Consider the following 19,060-nt stretch of genomic DNA (forward strand, 5'->3'; position numbering starts at 1 on the left):
ATTTCATCATATCACCCAGCGATACCAAATATTCTCAGACCATTAAGACCAGAAATGCAGCAGTATGCAAACGATTAGTCGATTCATTGATTAGTCAATCAGCAGAAAAAGGAAAGGGGAAACTATTTTGATGATTGATTAATCGTTTCAGCTGTTTTTCAAGCAAAAGGCAAATCAAATGATCTCTGTTTTATATCATCATTAAGTGAATATCTTTGGGTTTTGGAGTGCTGGTCAAACAAAACAAGAGATCTGAAGACGTCATCTCAGGCTCTGTAAATGGACAATCTTTTCGTTATTTTTTGACATTTCATAGACCAAACGATTAACCCATTTGTGCCCAAAACTGAAATTTGACACACAAAACTGACATTTTCAAAATCAGTCAAACAGTATGTCTGGAAAGTGAGTTTTTATTATCATACTATATGTAGTATTTGGGCACATGATGATGGGACTACTGTTTTTGCAATTGACTGATATTTTAGGAAAACACAGCAGTCCCATGTGCCCAAAGACTAGATACTGTATAGTATGTTAAGAAAATGGCTGTATCTCAGAAACTACAAGAAGCACAATCAAGTATTTGGTATCTATGAACTCATAACAAGTTGAATATCAAAGATATGCACACATATGCAGTGTACAAAAATATTTTATAATGAAAACATTTAATAAACACAGTTAGATTTTTGATTTTGACTAATAATAAAAGCAGTACTGTTAGATACTTGCCCAAAGTCTATATCAAATTTCAAAAAATCTGAATAAATGTTGTGGCATTTTTCCTTCCCTCATATATAAATATAGTCTTTGGACACAAATGAGTTAATTGATTAAATCAAGGAAATAATCAGCAGATGAACTGATAATGAGAGGAGTTAGGTGACATCTTTCCAGTGACCTCAGCCCTGCTGCCTGCTCTGACTCAGCACCAGTATTTGCATTGTGTGAACGACTCGCTGCCCCTGTTGGTTTTACTGTACTATGCACCCAGTGGTTAATTACAGTGAAGTCAAACTCCTGCCAGCAGAGCCTGTTCTCTACCAGCATACCATCTATGGAAACACACACAGAGGAGGATGCATGATAAAATGAGTTTCACTGCTCCTGTTAAAGGTACCAACACTGAGCGGGGTGTTGTCAGGTATCGGTCTGGTCATGTGTGTGTGTGTGTGTTGTGTGTTGTCTGTATCTAAGTGATCTCACATTGTTGTTACCTCGTCTGTCCACACGTGAAACTACACTTCCCTGTCAAAGACTAATCTCAGCTTCTGAGCGTTTGTTTCCTCATGTTTCACCATCTCCCAAATAATTAACACACACACACACACATATTCACACCAATTTACCCGTTCTCACATCCTCAACAGCGAGAGCTAAAAACAACAAGGAGGACATTCCTGAGGGCAACGCAAGGTGAGGCATTTAAACTCTTCAACGAGCAAAAGCAGAGTGTGATGACAGATTAAATATGCAGAAAAAAGACTTTTAAACATTAAAAGTTTAAAGCTTAAGGCGGATAAACAAGAGGGATGCTCCCACTTCTCAAATAACTCAAAAAGTCTTGAGCAGCACAGAAACCAAGAGGCAGACTACAGCAGGGAGATTTAAAAAGCCTGCTCAGACAGAAGATGAGGTGACACTTACACACGCATTGCTGAATGGAAAATCCTTCGAGGGTCCAAGCAGAAACTTTCTCTCCGAGCGTGTGTTTGTCTTGTCAAACTCTGCCTCCTCCTCCTCCTCGTCTGAGTCCCGCCACGAGAGCTGGGACTGGCTTCGCCGTAAAAACAAGCGCTCACGTGAATAGTCCACCGTGGGTCCGACCAGAATGAGAGAGCACGGCCCAAAAAAGGAAAAAAACAGAAGAAGGGAGGGAGTAAAAAAATAAAAAGGATAGCCCCTTTAAGAAGGTATGCTCCCTAAAAGTGACTCCCCTCTTTTTAAGCCAAATGGAGTATGAAGAGAGTTTCCTCTTCTTTTCTTCTTCTCATCCAGAGAGAATAATGCTTCTCCTCTCTTTTAGTTTTCCCTTCCTTCCTGCTCTCAGAGAGAGAGAGAGAAAGTTGAACCCGGCTTTAGACGACTGGAATGTGACAGCAGGAGAGAGCGAGGGAGAGAGAATGAGGTGGTGAGGGAGAAAAAGAGAGAGAGAGAGAGAGAGAGAGAGGGACGGTGGTGTCCACCTACACAGCCCACTGCTGTGTGAGTGAGCAGTCACGGAGAGGTAGAAAGGGGAGGGAAGGAGCAGGGGAAAGAGGAGGAGGGGGCTGTGAGTGCATGCATGAGTGTGAGAGAGAAAGAGAGAGAGAGAGAGGGATGAAAAAAGTCAGAGTGCAGCTCCAGGAAATGACCTGAGAATTTCATTCAGCTCAGATTGGAGGTCTGGGACTGTGGTGTGTGTGAGAGCTGGAACATGCTGCTTCTGCATGGCTGCATGTAAGGCATGGTAAGGTTGGGCAGTATGACCAATGACAATATAAATCTGTTTCCATACAGTTTATAACATGGCATCAGTCCCTTTAATATGTGGTTAAGTTAGCGGGCAGTGTTGCAAATCAATGGGCAGGACTGCTTTATTGCCGTGTTGGGTTTTTATAGAGAAGTGTATTGATTCGTCGGGTGTTCTGTCCACACATTTTTTCTTGATTGATTTACCAGAAAATGTTCTATATCTTAACACACAGTATATCAATATTGACATATCCCACGATGGAGAATTTAACCGTATAACGCAAATGTGGTTTTCCGCTTCGTTTTTCCTGACAGCAAGTTGGATCAACCAACCAGTTTGTTGGACGCTTGTTGAGATTTGAGAAGCGTTTACATTTCTTTACATTCTCATTCATAACTTTTATGGAAAGACATTAGGAGATTTGTATATGATAACATGGTCTCTGACTTTAAAGGTGCTCTGGATGATATCCAAACAACTATTAGCATTGTGAAGATATAGAGGAGTAATGTCTACCTGAGCAGAGAATGAAGTCGCTCTCCCTGTATGTGTTGTAATCTGAGCTTCTCTGTAGTTTGTTGACATCGCCGGGCTGGCCGAGCGTGCCTTTTAGTGCATGCTAGTGCATGTTAGTGCACGTGCCCCATTGGCTAGATCATGGTTGCCACTCTGCACTGCTCTCATATGGCAGTTACAGCTTATAACAACGTCTTTTTGTTCCCTACAAATTTGATAGAAATAAGCTAAATGAAATGTTTTAATCAAAAGGTCTGCTGTGGAGTTATCTTGTAAACAAACATTTATAAAAAAATATATATTTACATTCAATGTTTTCTCACCTGTTCCTTTCCAATAAAATATTTGTAAAGCTGATTTCTTAAACATATTAAATCTTGCGTTGTTTAAATCCACATTTGCTAGCTTGCAGTCGTTTTCTTCCATAACTTTCATGGCAGATTGATATGTTTCTTGGCACTATTTGACTGTAATCTGGTGTAAATTGATGGAACAGCATGAAACCGCCAGCAGGAATGTGTATTGCGTTGCCATGTGCATCCTTGTGTGTGTGCATGTGATGCAAACAAAACAGGGATCCAATCTTGAAAACATTGCTGAATAGTGATACTAGTGAGAAAATATACACATTCATATAATTATATTACTTATTAATGATTACCAGATGGTTCATTGACATAATCCCCTCTTGAAACAACAATAAAGCTGTTTACAATGAGATGCTCTTCATTATGTTTTCGATATGAAGACATCCCCGCTGGCCACTATTGTTATTCATGACACGTCATTGTAAATAAAGCTGAAACAGAAAGATTTGTGAGGTGTACGCATTGACTCCTTCGCGAGCCTCATGAGGCCTGTAGTTACGCAGAACACTGTTCTCAGAGACATTTAAAATGTTCTCTGCTTGGATCCACAGAGACATTTAAATGGATCCTGCAGAACTATAATTCTAGCTTAAGATGCCCTGGGAATTTCTCCCCCTGGTTCCCACCCCCTAGACTGCCCCTCCACTAATTCCCCCCTCTCCCTTCCTCTCCCTCGGTCCTCATCCACCGCAGGAGGAAAACTGAAACCAGCCACAGACTGGAAAGCATTAGCCTGCCCCCCCCCCTTCTCCCATTCAACACACTCTACATACAAACGAAAACAAGAACGATGGATCACAAAAAGAGTGGAGCGAGTAGTTTTCGCCGTGAGCGCAGAGTGACATGAAAACAGTAGTGTACACACAGTTTACGACTTTGTGAAGCCGACAAAGTTGGCAGCGAGTTCTCGTCCAGAGCTTTGCTTATTTTGCAGTTTCCAGCCCAACAAAGAAGCAGTTGCTCATTTGGGAAAACAGGCCAAGCAAAAAATAAAACCCACAGGACAGGGGGGGGGATGTTTGTGTTTGTGTGTACAGTGTTTGTGCATGTACTGTATAATCTATTTATGTTTGTAGGTATGATTGTACATGTGTATACACGTGTTTGTGTGCAAACATGTGACTGTGTGGATGTGAACTTGACTGCATGCTCCTATTATCCGACGTTTGTAAAGCAGACAAACAGCCTAAAGCCAAACGGAGAACATTCCTCCGCTCTGGAAAGCGCCTGCTATGTTGGGGGCTGGAACGGTTACAGCGACATAAGTGGCTTTGACTAGCGGCAGCAGAGCGACAGACCCCAAAATGATCATCAGAGAGGCCCTCTCGCTCTCTTTCCCGCTCACATGCAGACCAGAGCTAATGACACATGCAGCCTCACTAGAAGAGCCTCAGAGGCCAGGTAGGACTGAGTGGTCAGTACTGAGCCTGATAGACATTGATTATCTGCAATGTCATGAGACCGTGATGTAGGAAAGGAAATCTAACAAGTGAGCATTTCAGCAAATCTGCAGACAGAAAATCAAATAATCAATAATTAGCTCAAAAGTACCAATCTCCACATAATGCCACTGATAACACACTTAGCAAGAACTACAATAAATACATCCACCTTAGAATAAAAACAGCTTCTAACCATAAACAAGTAGACATTTAACAATCTACTCGTGGATCGTAAACTAAGATAACACTACAGGCAGTAGTGGAAGAAGATCTTTTACTTGAGTAAAAGTAGCAATACCACAGTGTTAAAATACTCTGTTACAATTAAAGGTCCTGCATTGAAATCAATTATCAACAAAATGTACTCAAAGTATCAAAAGTAAAAGTACTCACTGGGCAGAGTAGCCCCTTTGAGAGTGTTGCACTGTTATACAGTATGTAGAATATTTGGATATTATTATTGACACTCAATTCAATTCAATTTATTTTTATATAGCGTCAAATCATAACAGAAGTTATCTCGAGACACTTTATATATAGAGCAGGTCTTAGACCGTACATCATACACACATAAGCAGTATTTTAATATAACTGTTGGTTGAGATTTTGCACTGTAGTTTAATCTATAAAAATGTATCATTCAGGGAGCCAAAGACACTTAATAAGAAAACTTAGTATTCAAATTCTTTACTTGAGTCATATCTCATAAAGCAGAAAAAAAACCTTTGATTATTATACTATCGTATTATTGTATTATCAGTACTTATACAAAATTATTACACGGCTTTGTTGGATACACGATTCTGATTGTTCGATCACGCCGTTCTACGGTCTGTTATTTCTTTAGTCTACCGTGGACGCGGTTCTGATGTTGGATTAAATTATAGATTTTTTAATGTAAGTAATGACCAGCTTGCAGTACATTATCCCTTACATGTTTAAATAGCATGTTACTGCCGTAGTTGGTACAGGTGGAGCTAATTTTTTACTATTTTATATAACATGCAACATGCATCATATTTTATTCATCAGGTAATCATGTTTTGTATGTACTTTTTTGTAAAGTAACTATAACTGTAACTGTTAAATCAATGTAGTGGAGTAAAATCCCTCTGAATTGTGGAGGAATAAAAGTATAAAGTAGTGTGAAATGGAAACACTCAAGTAAAGTATCTCAAATGTGTACGTGAGTAAATGCACTGCAACACTGGACCTCATTGATTGAACCAGTGAATCTACCAAATACAAACATGATAGAGTGTTATCACTGCATGTTTATCTTGTGTTGCAGGTGATGATGATGATGATGATGATGCACATTGTGTTGACATTTGCCAACAGAGCTGATGAGCCTGTCGAACGCCTCAAAGGTTAGAATTGAGTTAATCAGACTCAGTGTGTACTAAAGTTGGCTCTCATCCTACAGTATCACTCAGCAGCAGTCACCTGTGTTATCTGTCTGTATCAGTACAGCTCTCCTCATGTTTACCAAGCAGTCTGTAGATAGTGGAATCAAAACGTCTGGCTGGCACACTGTCTAGTTTTTCTATTTTCATTAAAGGGATTTTTTAAAGTTTTGGTACCAAGACACAACAAAAAGTGTCTCAAGGGGAAAAGGAAAATGACTCACATTAGTCATGTCACTGTTGCGGGCGTTATGGAAGGTTTTTTTAAACTAAGAATCAAGTGTCCAAGTAAAGAGTTACAACAAATCTTTTGAATGTGATTTGGCAATTTTGTTGAGAAGTGGTAGTCAGACATTTATTGTGGCTTAAGTTTCTTTTACCTGAAGGATTTACAGGATACCAGAAAATACAACGAGTCCTGTTTATTCATGGTTTATATTAATCATCTTGTTTTTAATGAAAATTATCCAATTCAAACTTGTTTTTTTCTTGCATTGGAGAAATTGCAGTCTTTATTTCCAAGTAATTAATTGAGTAATAAACTTTTTCTTTGAACAGATTTAGATTAAGTTGCATTTTATTATATCAAATAAAACAACGTTTAAGGATTAGATTCTAATGCAAGTAACAGAATGATGTATTTTGTAGGGTTGTCCTCGACCAAAGAAATTCTGAGTCGACTAATCGATTAGTTGATTTAATCGACAGATCTGTAAAACTGAGTTTATCCACAAAGAATCACACAAAAGCACCACTTTAACTCTCGTTTACCAGAGATGTGCTCATAAGTTTCTTGGAAATAAGTCATTAAGCATGAAAAAAAGCATAAAAAACGAGTAATTAACTCAAGAAATCTTAGTCGACTTAAGACCAAAACGACGGACTAATCGACTAAGAGAGGGAAGCCCTAGTATTTTGGTAACAGTATCATCCTACAGGTTGGGTTACATCCAGCTATATGAGGGAGCTGCCACCTGAAAAACACTATGCGAGTGGCACTGAGCAACTTGGGAAGCTATTGGCAGTTCAGTCGATTGCTCAAAGGCACTATGAAAGTAGTATCTGCATAACTCAATCACTCCCAATGACATCGCTCAGATAGTCGGGGACATGAACCAGTCAACTTCCGGCTCTAACCTGGAGGCTATCGCCGTCTGCGGGGTCGGAAATGCTGGACAGAATGGAGACAGAAGAAAAACAAGGAAGACAGATGAGATGAAAGACAAAGGGTTAGCAGGTTGTGAGGGTGACATATAAACAAGGAAATGGCGAACATAGTGGAAAAGCCAAACGTGGGTGGGAAAGAAAAGAAAGCAGAAAAAGGAAAAGTCAGTGGAGCTGTGAGGACTTAAAAAGGGGAATTTAACACCTTGTTCAAGATGCATTTTAATCTGATTAACCTTCTTACAGACCTCCCCTCAGGGCCAGTGACCACATCGGCTGGGTATTAAACTAGATTTGTAATGTCTGACCACACTGCATGTAGCTGAGTGTGTTTAAAGGAGGAGAAACTATCAGAATTAAGGTGCCATTTAACCAGTTTTCATTCAAGTGTGGTGCTACATGTTGCTTGTGTGCACCAAACATTCAGTAGATACTAAATGACGCAGACACGGTGCAGCGCCAGACGCCAGCTGACTGAACATGCTGGCAAAGCACAGTCCCACAACCCCTCGCGTCAGCAAATCACCACGGCAACAGTGCGTTCCCGCCAAAAAAACTCCCTTCATGTTACTCGCCCTGCTCCGGCGACCACACCCTGCGTGGGTTCAACTTCCAGCCACTTACGAGACTTTACAGATGATGTTATACCGTACCAATCAAACTCAATGCCTTTTATGGGCATCGGCTGAACCAACCATTACCACTATTAATGCAACACACACACACACACACACACACACACAGGTCGGCTGAGGTCACGTGCTGTGTGTTTTCTCGCAGCAGTGTTCCTGAGAGTGCCAGCTGCTGCGGCTGTTGTTTCTGCAGAGTCAGGTTTGTGTTACGAGGCCGGGGAGCGTTCAGAGGGGCCACTTCATTCCTTTCTGCTTTCCTCTCCACTCACTAAAATCAGACGCACCACGGATCACACCGGGGTCAAAGACAAACACCTTTTCCTGGTTCTTGGTTTGTTTGAGCTTAATAAAACACCCAATGGGTGGGGTGACTCATATTATAATGATGCAACGAGAGCCAGAATCTTCTGACGTTAACACCAAAGTATTTGAGGGTGAAGTTGGACCGTTTCCTGTGATTGACACTCGACTTTACACAATTGGATTTGGCCGTTGTTGTAGGACACCACACCCAATCTAGCCGTGCACTCAGGTGAAAACACTCTCAAAGAATTCTTTGTTTCTTTTCAGCGAACAAGGCTTCAACATATTACAGTGAAAACAAAATTGACATGGCTGGCATTAAGACAGCACAAATATACTAGTTCAATGATTGACTACGACGAGCCACACCAGCTCCCAACATGTTTTTTTTACTATCGTTTCCTGGAAGCTTCTTTATTCAAGTTGACAATGAAATCACAAGTTGATAATCGGTCATAAATGATCAAATCAAGCAGCACCAACAGCCCTGAAATGAAGCTTCCCAAGAAATACAGAAATGAGTTCATAGGGAATACCCAGCAATTGGTAGAAGGGATGAAACTGTGACAATATGACAATAAACTGAATATCTTTGAGTTGTGGACAAAACAAGACATTTGAGGACGTCATCTTGGGCTTTGGGAAACACACATTTTTCACCATTTTCTGACATTTTATAGACCAAACAACTAATCGATTAATAAAGGAAATAATCGACAATAAAAATAATTGTTAGTTGTAGCCCCTAATTTAAGAATACATCTGATCTCACATTTGAGAAAAGTGAATAACTTTGACAACAGTAAGTTTTAGTTCTAAGGTAGTAAATTAAATTGGGCTCAAGCGAAGTCTTATAAACTTGGGAAATGTTCTGAATTTCTATTTATGCATGAATCAGGTCACATTTACATATTATTTGTCACATTACCCCTCCCTTTTTCCTCTTCAACGCTGAAAATAAAACACAAAAAAGTATGTAAATTGAATAAAAATACATATATTAAATGGCACAGATGACAAACTGAAGTGTAAATATCTATAAAGTTGAGGCTTAATTACACAGTTAAAAAATAATAAATAATATAATAACACCTTCATCATCACATTCAGATTAATCATACTTATCAATAAATTGCAGTGAGCCCTATTTGAATCTACATACATTTTCTGGTCTTGAAAAGGGGGTTCAGGGCCCACTGACAGTTTGTCGTCATGTCAACTACGTCTGCAAACCTGCTTATTTGTCAGATTAGAGATACTGGAAAAAGAGTGTATTTGCTTAACTGTCCACATTATAAATGTGTGTTTTTGCAGCTATAGGATGAGCTATAAGGGAGAATAACGGCACCCAGCAGCAGCAGCAGCTACTACTGTCAGCCCGCCTGCCCGGCTGGCTGGTTTGGGCCTAAATAAACATCTTCCCCACAGTCTCCTCTGCTGAAACGACATGAATGTGTGCGGGGGAGTCGGAGGAGTGTGTGGCCCGCAGCGGTCGCATGTGTACCTCAAGTATCTTTGTGCATGTATATTTATGTGTATGCGTCTGTGAGTATGTCTGCATAACCAATTGGGATAATCCAAACCCTCAAACTTCTGAATTACATCTTCATCTTCCTCTTTTTTCCCCCGTTACATCTAAATCAGCCCCCCCCTGAGCCACATGTAGGCCGCTAGAGCCTCCGCTGCTCGGATCAGGTCCATTAAAAACACCAGTAGCAGTCCAGTGACCACACCTCCATCAGTCCCTGCAGTTTAGTCTCTACAGTGTTAGCTCCTGCAGTTTAGTCTCTACAGTGTTACCAGCTCCTGCAGTATCCCATCTGCTAAAGGAAAAGACGACAAAGAAACTAAAACATAACAGGGAAATTTAATTTTAAGACCAGCTAGGACAATAAAGGAAAAATCCATCCCCCTACAACTCCTACATTGTAAGAAATGAAATGAAAATGACTTTTTGTGGAGTTTTGTGTGTAAATTAAAACATACCAAACAAACAAAACAGGCCTAGAAATAGTAGCACAGTCGCTGTTTTCTTAAATGTGTTGAGAGTGAATATTTCCTTCAATCTCTTCAACTCTCCCTGACTGACCTGTGACCTGACTGACCTGTGACCTGACAGACGTATCGTTGGTGTTATGATTTTACATCATTTTAATTTTCAATGCTTACAAAATTACCAAAAAGATGCCTCAACTTGCATGGGGACTGAATTTAGGGTCCATAAAATCATCCAAAAAATATCAAGAATCTGGCAATTCTTTCCCCCTCAGTTTGTCGACTGATTTTTCCAAGGTCAAGAACTTTGAATCTGTAATGATTTTACGTCCACGGTGGCTTAAAAAGATAGTTTTGGTGCTCTGAAATGGGGTTGTTTGAGGTTCTTATCCATAGTCAGTTTATTACCTACAGTAGATGACGGTCTGGTGGCTTTGGCGAGAGCTTAGATATCAGATTCAGTTCCCCGATGGAAACATAGACTGTATAGCTTTCTGACAGCAAGGTAAACCGGCAAAAATATTCTAAATATAGCGTACACTAAAACTGATATAATTTCTTTTAGGTGTCTAAAATCCGTTTTGCCCTGTCCACAGCAGTACATTAGTTTGGTTCTATGCAGTAACTCCTGTCTGCTTTTCTAAGCTGGGGGCGTGCTGACCGTCATCTATTGTCGTTAATACTCTGACTATGGATAAGTACCTCATACAACCCCACTTCAAAACACCCAAACTATCCCTTTAAAGTTCTCAGAAAAAATTTGAAAATCTATGTTTTCATAATAATTGAGCCAAAACTATCTTCTGATAAATTGAAAGCCACAGAACGGCTAATAAATGGACCTTGAGGTGAGACGGTTTTGTCATAAGAATCGTTATATTTGATATATAGTGATGGTTCAGCCAGTAAGTGGAACTAAGCTGCACAGCTTTGTTTTTGCATCCGGTCCACAAGCCATAGCAGTGGAAGCAAACACATATAGGATATTAATGGACTCATTATACTTTCATTAGGATTTTTTTAAGAGATCTTATTTCCACTTTGAGGTTTGAACCCCGGAGTTGGAAATGCCAGAGTTGCCTGTTCCACAGAACCCCCCCTTCTCCAAACCCAGACCCCATGTTAACCAGCTAAGTGCCGCAATTAATTCATTTCCTCCTCAGAAATTAGACCTGTTCATTAGGCTTTCCATAACCTTTTATCCCCCCCTTAAAGTCCGCTCTGCGTGGTTCAAAAGAGGCTGTGTGACTGTGGCTTGTTCGGAGTGATCCATTACACCGCGGCGAAAACTCTGGAGGGGAAGCCTTGGAGGGAAGTTTTAGGAGAGAGGCCTTGATATGAAGTCTGAAGCTTTAATACGTCTCGGGGGAGGAAGAGCACTGCGCTGTGTGTCTGGGACTGACACAGGAAGGAGGAGGAGAAGGAAAGAGAGAGAGAGATTCTTCTGGATATGATTTGATCAGCGTGGACGTCCATAAATCACATTTTGTTGAATGACGTTTAAAGTTATCGCTGTGCTTTATGGTACAAAGACACACATACAGAAGCCCTCAGGCTGCATCTCTTCAGAGGAAGGAGGATGCTGCGGGGATGCAGGACAGGCCTCAGAGGTCTGGTTGAGCAAGCTGTATAAATAGGATGCTTCCTACACATGACGCATGACAAAGACACGCTTACATACGGCCAGAACTGGACTTTTTTTTTTTTTTTATCAAACATACAGATGGATACATTTTCATTCCTGCAGCTTCCTGCAGGCGTACTGTAGGTCAAACCCTGACAACCAACACAGCATTACAAGAAAGAAACTTCAAAAGGGGCCATACTGGAAGCTTGCTTTTTGAAGAAAAGTGCCCCGAGCACACTCATTCATCAATCTCCAACAGACGCACCGAGGGTCCAAGTTTGGGCTATAAATAATTTGCAAGACAGAGCTCGTTGCTGCAAACGTGATCTTGTTAAAAATACAGAGACGTCAAGTATTTAGAGCTGTGTTTAATCAGACTTCTCCTGCCTGAAGTACTTTCTTTCGACCAACAAACAAACAAACAAACCATAGGGTCTTCCTCCAGGGGGAGTAGATGGAAATGAAGCCTGACAGTGGCGGCTGTGCGGAGTGTGTGTGATCTGCTGGGAGACTGATGGCAGGTTCCGGGCCATTTGCTGCTGTGTTATTGCTCAGGAGCAAGTCCACCCCTGGGGCTGTGTGAGGAAGAAGCCGGAGCTCGGAGAGTTGACGGCTTTATAAATCACAGGCAAACCGAGGCCGATAGCGAGACCGTAATGTGAATTAAACATGTACTCATGCCTCCGTGTGTGTGTGTGTGTGTGTGTGTGTGTTCAGTACACCCAGACATAAAATACTAATGCACACATTCACACTCATAAAATGCTGTTTCCTAAATTATTTATTCTCAGCTTGCAGCAAAAGCCCCTAAAACAGCACTTAGACAGGGACAGTAAAGATTGTAAGTGGGCTAACACCTCCTTCAGGGAGCGTGGTGCATGCTTCCAGTTTAGTGGTACAGAAACACACAACCCAATCTCACGGGAAGGCGTATAAATAGCACATTTACAAGGACATTTCGTGTCATGCATTTTAGCTTAGTTAGGTAAAACATTGACCTTAAAAGGTTGACCTTAAAATAAGTACGTAAACTAAGTAAAATACTTACAGAAACAAAGTAACATAATTACGGAAAACACGTCACAAACGTCACAAATGTAATTTACAAAACAAAACACCGGTCTCCTGGTGGAAAGTTGTTTCTTTGTTGGTCTCATCCACCTCCCCTCCCTCCCACCATATACGGTCTTTCTAATTTTTATTCTACGTCACTAGCTTTGAGTGTAGCATATTTATACGGATGCGTTTACATTGCAGTCAGTACAGACTACATGGCGTAGAAATGACACGCCAAACACAAGAACGTATTCAATTATTGCGCCCTTTTGCCTTGCGCATTATTGTGTCATTCATTTGCCTTTTTGTGCGACCTTGCTGCATATTCACACTCAAAGTTCACTTCATGTATTTTAGAACAAAACAAAATCATATTTTCATAAAGATTCTTACTCTAAAAAAACTCTAAAAGATAAATAAGTCCATAAATCTTGTTCTATCAATCACTTTGTGTAAGTACCACTTTTTTCAGTTGGAAAAAAATGTACACACCAACACACACACACACACACACACAAATGCAACCAATCATGTGCAGACAGACATCCTCCGTCCCCTGCTCCGACAACAAATGGGGTCAATCCTGCACACACTCGACCACCAATGAAAGAGGATCCCCCCGAAATTACCGCTTTGCTGGAGCCTGGAGCGACCAGTGACTTCATGTCTGCAGCCGCTAGACTGATTTACTCACGTTCAGCCCTCCACTGCGGCCGCAGCGCAGGAAACCCACCACCTCCTACCCCCTCGCAGGCAGCACGTCGTTGAACATTTACACCATCCCACATCCCCTACATACCTCACACATTTACCGACACAACTCAGCACCAGAGCTGTTAGGAGAGTGCGTCGTGTTATCAGTGACAGATAAGGGAGGTCAGTCGGAGCCAAACGACTCCATAAACACTGCTGAATGGTCTGTGTGTTCTTGTCTGCGCTGAGATAAAGGATGGATGGACTCTTGGACGACAAAACACAGAATTTGGGAGGTGAATCTTCAAAACAAGATAATAAACTAACCATAAAGCATGACCAGAACTTCAGCTTTATAACTCAGTCCATGTGCAAATCCAAGCATTGAAAGAGAGCAGAAAATGCTACTACACACACATGATTTGATTAAACTCAAAAATCACATTGACACGCCAAGCAGTAAGAGTCGTCCTAGACTGGATCTGGATCTCTGTGCCAGTGATTTTGGTGGTTATGATATGAGAGGCTCCAGTCCGTGGTGGTGCTGATTGATCAATTCCTGGTGCTGGAGGCGTCTGGATAGCGTGTGTGTGTGTCTGTCAGTGTGTCTCCAAGTGTGCGGTTAATGAATTACAGCTTTGACAGGTCAGGATTAGCCCCGGGGTGGGGAACAGATAAAAAGGAAGACCATCATTCTCTAGACAGAAAAGTCAAAACAGAAGATACAGCGCCAAAGTTGTTTTCCGTAACTGAATATTTGGAGGTGTGACTTGAACATGGGAAGTTTAGACACTTTGAACTTCATATTTGAGCTCCGTCTAACTAAAGAAACTGCTTCAAACATTCATTTAGAAACCATTTAGAGTCTAAAAAGTGATTATGACACTCAGTGTTTTAATAAAATCCACTGAGGGTATACCACAGAGGTAGAGGAACCAGTCCTTTATGGCCTTTTATGGTCCACTGGTGGAGAGACTCATATAAGTTTGCACCCAACAGCATCATCATCACCTTGAAAAGACACATAATCCTTCTCTGAGTCTCACAGAGAGCTGGTAATTCTGAAGCACAGAGCTACACCTTCATAAACAAGACTCAAGTCAAGCAGATCAGTGAGTGGACGTCGCCCCCTGCTGGTAGGACAATGAAGCCCTCAGTGAAGGTGTATGCTTTATTTATGGGGACTCACCACAGGTGTAGATGACACTGAGGTACTTCCTGGTGCCGGAGTAACACGGGTCTCCAAAGTCTCTGGTGGAGGCTCGAACCGTGCAGCTTTTCTTCCCCTGACAGCGGGCGGTCAGAACCTGCAGAGCCACGGACGACTGGCAGTCTGACAGAAACACGGAGAGGAGGAAGTATTGAATTATTATTAGACATCCAGACTGATGAAAAGTAATACAGTTGACCTAGTTATTAATTATTATAGGGGCCACCGTTATTGCTTCTATATCTGATAACACTTTTTTATGGTTCATAGGAATATCAACTCCTAGAAAGGGACTCATTTCTTAGGAAGGTTTCTGGAAAAGGCTGTGATTTGGTACTAATTAAAAGGGAAATTGGAGTAAAGCAGACATGATTAGTGGGTTCATCACTTAGTCAATCAACAAAAAAATAATTGGCAAATAATTTGGATGTGTGAGTCATTTACTAAGCCTAAAAATCCACTGCTTTCAGCTCCTCAAATGTGAATATTAGTTGGCTTTCTTAGGTTATAATAGTAAAATGTTCGTCAGACAAAACAAGCAATAAGAATATGTCAACTTACGCTCTAAGGAATTGCTGTTTGATGGGATTTTAATCATTATTTTCTGTCATAGACAAAACAATCAATTAGTCAATCAATAGAAAAATAATTAGCAAATAATGTGGATGGTTTGAGTCATTTTCTAAGTCAAAGTACACTCGTTTCAGCTCCTCTTTTCTTACACAGTAAACTGAATGAATGATGCAATATGAATATGTCAACTTAGGCAACTTATTTTCTATCATAGACAAACTATTAATCAATTGGTCAATAAAATAATCAGCAAATTAATCAACAATGAAAATAATTGATAGTTTTAGCCATAAAATCGAAACCTTCTTCTACCAAATTATTTTACGCAGGTAAGCTTAACATGCAGTAATGTAAATACAGTATTGTCTTTCTGAGTTGTAAAGTACAGGCAAAATGAAAAAAAAAGTTTCCTACAAAATGAAAAAAAATGGTTTGAATGAGTCTGAGTTTTTCCAGTCATTTAAGATTTTAGCGGTTCATTGAAAGAAATGTCTCTATAAATCAACGACTGCTTATAAACTCACCCAACTATATAATTACTATATTATTTATTTCTTAAAACCTCAAATAAAGGAGTCACTACATGTACTACTATGTTCCCTATAATTAGTTCTCCTGGGAAACTATTAAGAATTATTACAGGACTTGTGCAATAAAGAGTTTTCCATATTTTCACATCATTTTATTAGCTATTTTGAAAAGAACATAGCTCATTGATCAACGGATAAAATATAAATGAGCCAGAGTTAGCCTAAAAGTTATACTTAAAAGATCATTTATCAACAAGGCAGAAAGAAAACCTGCTAATCACACGTCCTCACACACAAAACATGTCTTTCACTTAGAGTGCTTTGCCAGAAACAGAGTCTACATAACTTCATATTCTTATTAAAGCTATGGGTCTCTTAGTACCTCGCTGTAGAGTGTCTGATGGACAAGTAGCACTTCAGGCACAAAAGGAACTACATGAGTCTCCGTCAGCTACAACAGAGGTGGACACGCACACACACACACACACACTGTGGAGAGAGCAAGGGGACATCTCTCACACTCCTTCCCATAAAGGCCTCCTCAGCTCCCATGGTGGAGCCTCATCAGACCCACATACAGAGACCTTACTGGGGCCTCACATTGTCTAAAGGATACCTGATCCAACATGTGTGTCTTTGTGTGTGTGTGTGTGTGGAAACCAGTCAGAGTAATGGACGTGGCTCTCATACATCATCGCTAAACACCCGCCAGAACCGGACAGATGAGTCTCTTCTCTTTCCGTTTCCCGCTCCCACTTCCTTCCTCTCTCACATTAACAACAGGACTACAGGAGATGAGCTGCTGACCCGCTGTACTCTTTAGAGCTCATATGAAGTCAGGTTTACACGCCCATGTTTTAAAGTAGGGCTACAATGAACGGTTATATTCATCATCAGTTCATCTGCTCATTGTTCTCTTGATTAATTGATTCATTATTTGGTTTGGAAATCATCAAAAAATAGTGAAAAAAGTGAGCAGTGTCGGATCTAGAGACACAACCCAAAAGATATTCAGTTCTTAGTCATATCAAACAGAGAAAAGCAGCAAATCTAAACTTTTGAGAAGCTGGAACCAGCAATTTTGTGGCACTTTTGCTTGAACAATGATTAATTTTAATCACAAAATTGTTTGTCGATGAATTTTCTGGCGATTAGAGCTGCAACAATTAATCGAGTAACCAATTAGTTGTCAAGTACTAATTTAATCGCCAACTATTTTGATAATTGATTAATCAATTTGAGTATTTTTTTTAAAGAAAAAAAGTCAAAATTCTCTGATTCCAGCTTCTTAAATGTGAATATTTTCTGGTTTCTTTACTCCTCTATGAGAGTAAACTGAATATCTTTGAGTTGTGGACAAAACAAGACATTTGAGGATGTCATCTTGGGCTTTGAGAAACACTGATTCCACCATTTTCTTACATTTTATAGATCAAACAACTAATTGATTAATTGAGAAAATAATCGACAATGCAAATAATCGTTAGACGCAGCCCTACTTGTGATACATAAATAATGGATTAATCGACCAGTCATTTCAGCTCTGTTTTAAAGACTGCAAGAGACAGACCATGGAACATATTGCTAGGCAAAACAATCTGTTTGGAAAGCAGAGGATTCAGTGTAAAATGGCTACAATAATAATCACAATTAATTATCTAGAGAATAAGATTTGATTTCAACTACATTGGCAGAGTGGTCTGGGGATAAATCATCGCAGAGTCAATCTAATAAAGTGTTTATAAAGACAAAACTTGTGGCTGCAAACTCATTGTTTCAACATTGCAAATACTGTAAACCCAACTTGAACAACCTAACTAACTCTAGTGGGATCAGCACTTTATGTTCCACCTCGTGAACTTTAGCGACACCCCAAACCGAGGCGTGAGGAACGCTAATAAAGTCTAGAGACTTGTGGGAACGTGGATGAGTCGAGGTTCCACACGGATGCCTCCCACAGGCCCCCACGGTCCATCTAACCCCTAAAAACAACACAAGGAGACGAGCCTTTGAAAGTGGACACTGAACCCTCGCACTGTCTGCCCCGGTGGGCCCCAAAGATCAGACAGGTAGAGAGAACGGGCTGGTTAAGGCTCTGATCACACGTCAACGGGCCACAATGAGTTATGGCACAGGTCAAAGGTCAAATGTCCCAGTGTGGAAGTGAAAGAGGGAGATGCAGTGGTCATGCACAGTGTCAACATTGGGAATTCACTGAATGGTCCATAACTGTGCCGTCCCGTTGATCATAATAAAGGGTCACACTTCATTTCTTGCTAATGATTGGGTTTGTAGCCAAGTGTAGAAAGCTCCTTAAGAATGTGAACCTGAATCAACGTCTGTCCACTCGGACGCGGTTCGAAGGGGCAACCGGACACTCCCCAGCTGGAGCCGACACACTGGAATCCCCAACCAGGATGTAGTGAGGTGGGAAGCCTGTGGGAACCAGTGAGTGTAACTGGATAACCGGTCAGACACCTCAAAAGGTTAGACCGTTCCCACTGCCACTGAAAACACAACAGGATTTACTGAGAGCGACTGATGAGGAAAATTCTATCATTCAAAAGTCTTGATTGATTTCAGGAAACGTATGTTGAAGAGCAATATGGAGATATTGTTGGCAACTGCTTGTCTCCAAAGTAATGAATACTGTTATTTTACAGACACACCTCTCCTCTTGTTTGTTTAGTGCAGTAGAAACAAGTCTGAAACGTGCCTGCATCAGTTTCATCATTTTATCTTATTAGACATTTGTGTGAATTTGTCTTAATTAGCAAATGAATTATTGAGTTATGACCAAAAACATGTTTTGTGAGCTCACAGTGACCTTTGACCTCCAAAATCTAATCAGCTCATTCTTAACTTCAGGTGGATGTTTGTGCCAAATTTGAAGAAATTCCCTCCAGGCATTCCTGAGATATCACATTCACGAGAACGGGACGGACGGACAAGCCGAAAACATAACGCCTCCACCTACGGCTGTTGCCGGCGCGGAGGCATAAAAACATACAAATACTCACATTTGATGAGCTAAACCTGCAAATAGTTGGCATTTTTGTTTGAAAAATCACTTACTAATCATTGCAG

General features: G+C 40.6%; 1 protein-coding gene across 2 annotated transcripts in view; it reads right to left on the reverse strand.

Annotated features, from left to right (window-relative positions):
* Window positions 1-19,060, reverse strand: part of LOC119476624 (protein eva-1 homolog A) — an 86,845-nt gene that overhangs the window by 30,877 nt on the left and 36,908 nt on the right. The window contains exon 5 of one of the 2 annotated variants that reach the window (XM_037750035.1): window positions 14,850-14,993. In XM_037750035.1, coding sequence (XP_037605963.1) covers window positions 14,850-14,993 — 144 coding nt within the window. Of the gene's footprint in view, window positions 1-1,650; window positions 2,202-14,849; window positions 14,994-19,060 lie in introns of those variants that run through there. The other variant, XM_037750036.1, reaches the window with a different exon arrangement.

Source organism: Sebastes umbrosus, chromosome 18 (assembly GCF_015220745.1).
Source record: "Sebastes umbrosus isolate fSebUmb1 chromosome 18, fSebUmb1.pri, whole genome shotgun sequence".
NCBI classification, from domain to species: Eukaryota; Metazoa; Chordata; class Actinopteri; order Perciformes; family Sebastidae; genus Sebastes; species Sebastes umbrosus.